At 33.8% G+C, this 8111-nt stretch overlaps 1 protein-coding gene across 1 annotated transcript; it reads left to right on the top strand.

The window, feature by feature from the left end:
- The first annotated feature begins 3499 nt into the window (after positions 1–3499).
- Positions 3500–7490, top strand: LOC122580988 (prohibitin-1, mitochondrial-like). Its single transcript, XM_043753132.1, has 6 exons — positions 3500–3608; positions 3845–4007; positions 4671–4787; positions 5156–5326; positions 6241–6453; positions 7171–7490. The coding sequence occupies exons 2-6, from the start codon at positions 3849–3851 to the stop codon at positions 7354–7356; spliced, it is 846 nt and encodes a 281-aa protein (XP_043609067.1). The 5' UTR covers positions 3500–3608; positions 3845–3848; the 3' UTR covers positions 7357–7490.
- Positions 7491–8111: the final 621 nt, after the last annotated feature.

The raw sequence follows: 8111 nt of genomic DNA on the forward strand, positions 1-8111 counted from the left end.
TAATTGACCTTCCTATAATAAAAGGGGATAGTATCTGTACTGTTGCTGTTCCAATTTGCAAGCCCTTAAATTCAGGGGGTGATTATTTATTTAATCATGTGAGAAAATGAAGAAGATGATGTGAGGAGCAGTACAGTACTACTACAGTACGGATCATTATCTCATAATAAAATTACTAAGATAGCAAGAAACAAAATAAGAAATTTAAACATATATAATAAATGGCAACATTGAGTCATGATGGTCGATGTGCTAATCTGTTGCTAAGCTCAATATTGTCAGTATGACTTTTGGCAAACCATCAAAATACATTGGTGGTGCTACAAATGCCACCAAAGCAGTTACAATAGGCCTTATCACCAGCATATGCCCCTGTGGCCTCTCTTAAAATGATTAAACGATTAATGTTTCACACAAGGAAACTAATATGAACTACATAAAATGCTACAGACCAAACACGCTGCCTTATTTGATAACAACCTACAATCCTACATCAACCAAACCAACTTCTAAGATTCACTATGGCCAAAGACTAAATCAGACAATAGTAAGTTCCTGTAAGCTCAGAGAATAAATATTATTTGTTTCAAGAGCAAAAACGACACGAAGAAAGTTTGGTATAGAATATATACGTAGAATATTATGCAGACGGTCTAAGACATGCGTAACTCAATCAGATGGTTCTGAACTATTTTTCTGCACCGCCTGATATAGCTATATCACATCAGATTTGACCTTAAGACTGGAAATAAAAGAATATTTTAGTATTATAAATGAAGAATGAAACAAACTGCATACCAAATGAAATCATATGTTCATCAACTTTATCATTCGATACATATACAAACTTAAGTTTTGCTGCAAATATATAACATCAGTGAAAGTCAATCTTGATTGTATCAAAGCCGACATTCACCTTATACAAATTATGACATTATAAGCTCATTACTTAAAACTATCTCTCTCTTTTAATTTAAAGCATTCTTCTCTCCCACAGTACACAATACTCGTTTGCAAAATCTCAGTAAATATACTCTTAACCATCTCCTGCTTTTCAACACTCCTCGTATCCAAGGTAGTGGCCATCTATTTATAGCCTTAGTACTTAAGATGTCAACAAAAAATTAATATTGTGAGTTACTTGAGAAAGAAAGTATTTGCTACAAGTAAAGTATCACAAGTGAATATGGGAAATTATAATCTTGGCAATAATGACACATACAATATTCTATATCGATGAATAATAATTGTCGACTTTTTGGAGTATAACTTTCTCTTAGGCAATTTGTCAAACACCTCAGCAGCCACACGTAAACCAACACAAAGGCAAATTATCAAAACAACAGAAGAAAAAATAGGAAAGAACATACTTTGTTTCAATCAGAATATTGCAAGCCTTTAGGGCACTATCACTTCAAATTGCCCCTAAAATAGAAAAACCTTAATTTTCACACAATATCAAAGGTCTTGAACCCAGTCGGAATTAGGATGAAGAAACCGCATCCCAATGCTGGTGTCTGTTATAGGTATAGTATAATACTCAAAACCCTAATTACATGGTGGAAACATGAAAAGAAGATTAAGAAGAAGACAGACTAAAGAAAGATTTAGAGAAAAGAAGGAAGGCAGGGAAAAGAGGGTGTATAGTATCATCAAAGTCGGTAAGAGCCCTAATAAAATAATATTTGGTAGCTACGTACTTTGCTACAATACCGCCCCTCACATAACCGACCAGGTGTTTTGTTATATATATATAATGTGGTTTGACTGACATGTTTTTAGTATAAAATGGTATTGGTATATATATATGTATAAAAGGAAAAAAAAATACAAAACGGAAGTAGCCGTTTGGTTTTAAATTTTGAATGACTGGCCCCACATTTGTTGTAGACGCTCTTCGATTCTAGAAAATGGGAGGACAAAAAGGCCATCGACGGTCTCGCTAGCATTAATGTCGACGAGGAAGATATGTCGACGGACTCATCGATGCCTTGCTATGACCGACCTAATGCTAGTAAAAATTAATGCTTGTGTAAACAAAGATTTAATCAATTATTATTACTATTAATAATTACTATTATCAAATAATATCCAACAATTATAGGAAAGTTATTAGTCGGGACTATAGATAAACTGCAGATAACTAGTTTTCACTAAGAAAAAAAAAACAAGAGAAATTATCATAAATCGTCCATGTGGTTGCTCTATTCGCATTTTCGTCCCTCGACTTTTTTTTATCACTAAGTGTCCCTAGGGTATCATTTTTTATTGCCAACCGTCCTTTACCCTAACTTCCCTTTGCTGCTTCTTCTTCTTCTTTCATCATCTTCATAAATCCTAAACCATAAATTATTAAATTTATAACAATCTTGATAAAACCCAATCTAAATAGAGAACTAAAATTTTGAAAAAGAAATGTATAATAATAATAAAATAATAATAACAATAATAATTATTATAATAATAATAAAGATATCGAGATTACAGCTATAAATCAAATATTAAGTCACTTTTGTCTCTTCGCAACACAACTTTCACTTCATATATATTTTTTAAAAGAAAAATACGATCGGAAAGTCCTGGCTAAAAAAGGAAAGGATGACGTTTCACCTCGTGTGTTAATATAAAAAAAGATGTTGATAATAATGGATTTGTGTGAAGATGAGGAGGGTTTTTTAATCCAATGATTCCGACGTAGATAATGGTTTCAGATGCCATGGAAACCGATTTCCGGCAACTGTACTTAGCGACAGCGGTGGTTGTTTGCTCACCTGCAATTGTACTTCGCGGTGGCGACGACAGTCGTTGTTTGGTCACCAACAATTGACTTAGCGGTGGCGGCGGTGGATTTGTTTTATTATTATTATTATTATCTACTACTATTATATATATAATTAACTTTAATAATTTTTGAAAGGTATTTAGGAAGATTAGATACATCTATCTGGCTTTGCTTCGATTATGAATGCAGCCTGTGTATATATAGATCTCTTTTCCTTTGCCATGTGTTTTTGTAGGATTGAGTTTATGTTTTCATTGTGAATTTATGGATAAAGATGAGATATATAATTTGATTATTAGATATGGGTTCAAATATAATGATTGGGTTCTTGGTGGTTAGATCTTTGTTATAGATATTCATACAGGGAAGGGTTGAAACAAACGTACGAAAAAAAAGGGTTTTCTTAGAAATATATATATACAAAAAAGGTCCCTGTGGTTTGTTTTAAGTGTGGATGGACGATTTTACCCTCATGTAGCAAGCACTTGAGGGGCTTAATGGCTAAAAATGGATGGATGTTTGTAGCAGGGACGTCTGATAATGAAATAAAAAAGCTCAGGGACACTTAGTGATACAAAAAAAGTCAAGGGCGAATTAAGCAAACCACAAAGACGATTTGTGATAATTTCTAAAAAAAAAAAAAACAACTGCAGATAACTTAAAAAAATAAATAAATAATAAACGAAAGAAAAATAGGTGTACTCCGAAAGTTGAGGAAAGAAAAGAAAAACTTGATCACGTATTTAAAACCTCAAAACCCCCCCTTTTCTTCAAACTCTGTTCACCATCTCCGACAAAAAAGGACAACGCCGGAACAAATTTTAAGGTTTTGTATATTCATAATATATTTAATATTTAGATTTAGATTCAATAATCATTACTTATGATGCAATGCGCAATGATATGTCGTTTTTATGTATAGTAATTATATATTTCTGTATTTGAAATGATCACTCGTCCGTTTAAGCTCATACCTACAATCAGCGTATGTTTTTGTGTTTTGATACATATTTTGTCTGATTATGATTAATTTGATCTTTCTATATTTTGCAAATTGTATAGAAAGATGCACAGATTTCCTAAATTGGACAAAGGAGCTAAAGCTCTTATAACAGCAGGACTTCTTGGAGGCGCTGGCCTCTATACTGCTTCTAACGTCCTTTACAACGTTGAAGGAGGTCACAGGGCTATCGTTTTTAATCGCTTAGTTGGTGTGAAAGACAAGGTATAAAAAGTCCCTGTTTCTTGGTGTTCCTGATTATCTAGTTTTGAGTTTTGCCTTGTATATTGTATTGTTCATGCCTGTAGAGGAAATTTTGGATCGTATTCGGTAAAAATGTTGATTGAACAAGGTTTTCACCCTTCATATATAATACATAGACGATATGTTTCGTTTAAAGTTTCAAAGATTTAGCCTTGAACATGCTACATGGTGTTCCTCTTGTTTCATTTGTATTTTTGTTATCTTAGTTTGTTCTTAGACTTGTCATGTTTCTTGTTTACAAGAAATGGTCGTGTACTTATTGCCCCTAGTTTGCATTATCACGGTATCATTTTTGGCCAGTAATATTTAGAATCGACCTATATATTATAGCGAAATAGTTTATAAATAAAATCATGAATCATGTGCTTCCATTCACTTCTAAGTTCACTCTTTCAGCATCCTATACTTGCACCAAGTGTTCTTTTCATAGCCAGAGACTAGTCTTATTGACAAAAGCTATCATGATAATCTATTGTTTATCTTTATTTCTTCTCGATATAAACGCAAATCTGAATATGGGCGTGCTAAACTGTAGCTGCATAGTTTCATCTTCGATGTGACGAAGTGGATATCATGTGAGCAAGCATGAAAGATTGGATCCAATTATATTGATTTTATGGCCAGGTTTACCCTGAAGGAACACATGTCCTTATTCCGTGGCTGGAGAGGCCTATTATTTATGATGTCCGTGCTCGCCCACATCTTGTCGAGAGTACTTCAGGGAGTCGTGACCTCCAAATGGTAAGCTAGTTTGATCATTTTCCTTTTTCTAGCATTATTATTTTATAGTGCTATACTGCTATTTATGTGGTGGGGGAGATATGATTGTGGATACATTTTTATAGAGAAATTAGTCTTTGAATGTTAGGCTTAATTGAAGTAAGACAAAGAGTAAAATCAATTTCAATAAGAGTAAGGGAAATAATATATGCTGCACACATGTTGCCCTCTCATTTTTTACTTTTTGGTATATCATGAGGTTGTATTCAATATTTAGTTCCAATTGAATAAAACATGACCCAAAGTCCTTGTATTTTTGACAGCCAATTCTCGTTTGGTATTTACTGGTTTGTTATAGTTTTGACAACCAATTCTCGTTTGGTATTCAGGTGAAAATTGGTCTTCGAGTCCTCGTAAGGCCTGAGCCAGATCGGCTTCCTACAATATATCGTACTCTTGGACAAGACTATAATGAGAGAGTTCTGCCTTCAATTATCCATGAAACTCTCAAGGCTGTTGTTGCGCAATACAATGCTAGCCAGCTCCTCACTCAGAGAGAGGTTCCTAAATTTCACCTTCCTTTTGGTTATTTGTTATAGTTTTGATTTACTTCTTTATTCGTCTTAACAGATAATATCAATATTCCTTTCTCACTTTTTGGTAATAAGAGTCTTGTTTTGTAGCATAATGACATGATATTTTATTGTGTTTACACTTTTTCGTCACCAAAAAAGGTCTGATGAAATTTTTTTGTTGAAAAGGAAGACATAATCTTCGAAGCAGGGGTGGTTCTATGCTCTAATCCTTGCTATATCCCATACTCAAATACGTGGTTGGTTGCAGGATTCCCAGCGGCCCACCCCATGCAACATTGACTGTATCGCTAAATAGTTAACAATGAATGGTGATGGTTTATTAAAACAGGGCAGTGTGTGATGTAAAACTTGCTATATGTAATTGATAGAGAGGACTAGTTTGTCTTTAATAGTTTGGACTAAAAGTAGCAAAATGGGTGGGTTGGGCGAGCTGTGTACTGGGTTCAAGCGGTTGTTTGGGTCTACATGATCACTTTTTGTCATAAATTTTAAAATTAAGATTAAAAGTTATTACTATTTCTATAATAATGTAATTTGTGGAGTATATTGATGTAAGAGATTTAATGTATTGGAGACGTTCGACCCAAATGACCCATTGGACAGGTTTCATCTAAAACTAATGGAACAAGTTCACTAGTTTGAGTTTGATCTTTTATAGATTAACAATAAGTCCATGATGTGAACTGACTCATTTATAATTTGGTTGAAGTTTCTGCCTCTAGTTTGGACTAATACACTCATAAATATACGCAAACACACTCTCGTATTATATTTGTATATGTAGAATTTTCAAATCTGGGTATCCAATGGGCAATGATGCACATATCTTAATTGAATTATATTTGTATATGGGTTACTAAATTTGATTATAATCTCAGGCTGTTAGCCGTGAAATACGGAGACTTTTGATCTCCAGAGCTGCCTCGTTTAACATTAACCTCGATGACGTCTCAATCACAGCTCTAACCTTTGGAAAAGAGTTCACACATGCAATTGAAGCTAAGCAAGTTGCAGCACAAGAAGCTGAGAGAGCTAAGTTTATAGTTGAGAAAGCTGAGCAAGAAAAACGAAGTGCAATTATAAGAGCACAGGTCAAAACTTATCCTCAATTTCTCTTCACTTCCATCCTTTACAAAATACTTCATATCTTTTTTAAGAAAAAGGAACAAATTCGTACGTGCATCACAAGAGAGTTCAAATCTCAGAGATGGTAAAATGGCAGCGCCAAAATGGGTAATTTTTTTGCATAGAAAACAGGCCAGGTTGATTACATAATCCGCTAATCTTAGTTTATTAGAAATCGGGATATATCCATTAATACTAGAGTCTGGGCCAATTTTCATGTGTTGTGTTTTCAACGAAGCATTTTATTTACTAAAAACTTGTCAAGAGTTAATAGTTCAACGTACTAGATTTTTTTTCCTGATATTCACTTTGAAATGCCTCATGAAAATTTCAACTATATCATCTGCAATGTTTGTACAAAAGTTATAGATACTCACATGTATTTATCATTACAAAGACATCCGAGTACTTGATTTTCTACCACTTGTAGTGTTTCTTGTATGACTACAACGTCCTAAATCACTTTCTACAACTTGTAGTATATTTAACTAATTTATCAATGTCAAAACAAAAATGCAGACATTATCCAACCTAGCTCGGTTTGACCCATTACCCTATCTGTCTATTTTGCTACCATTAGACATTTTGCAAGAAATTATTATATCAAAATGGCACATGTTATCATTATGATTTGTTGGTGCGCCTAGACTGACTGTGTGTTTACATTCGTTATTCAACACTAGGGTGAAGCTAAAAGTGCTCAGCTGATCGGTGAGGCGATTGCTAACAACAAGTCGTTTGTGGCACTTAGAAAAATTGAAGCTGCAAGGGATATAGCTCAAACAATAGGCAAATCTCAAAACCGTGTGCTATTGAACTCTGATGAACTTCTGCTGAATCTCCAATCATTTAACCTTGAGAACAAGTAATGTAGGCTGTCTGATTTTGCTACTACTACATAATGCCACCAATCTACTATGTCTGTTAGATAATGTAGTTGGAAATGATCTTTCATTCCTAGAATTTGACTGGATTTATCTTAAATAATAGAAACACTTTTCAAGTAGAACTTGTGAATTAATTCAAATTTTTAGATATCGATATAGATTTCCTGCTTTTTCAGTTCTGTAGAGAGGTGAATAAATGGACGGTCATGTAAAAGATATGGGTCAGGTACTTTCTATATGTGGAACGTAACGAGTGAGGTTGGGTCATCCTAAAACAGTATCTATCTAATAACCTCTTATAAAGCACACTGACCTATCATATTTTAGAAAATTCAACACTTTTTTATACTCAAAATACTCTTATCTCTTAATCTAACTTTTTGATTACAAACAAGTGAACAACCCCCTCTTTAAAAGTTACATGAGATAATTATTTAATATACCCTTAATAATTAAATTATATTATCAATCCTGTATGTTTTTAAATATTTACATTAACTCTTTACATCAATTATCTACATCACTCAACGCCGCCCCACCACCAACAGTCGCTCCCACCACCACACCGTCTCCACCACGACCACCGTCGCATTGCGCGGGTAACGTACTAGTATATATGGCCTAAACTTACAATCATATATTAATATAAAATGTAATTCTCTTTTAATAGGTGGATCATCTATTGACATTACCCTTAGTTCTACTGTACATGTAACCTATCATCTCATGTAACTTAT

This window comes from Erigeron canadensis, chromosome 9, assembly GCF_010389155.1.
Source record: "Erigeron canadensis isolate Cc75 chromosome 9, C_canadensis_v1, whole genome shotgun sequence".
NCBI lineage: Eukaryota > Viridiplantae > Streptophyta > Magnoliopsida > Asterales > Asteraceae > Erigeron > Erigeron canadensis.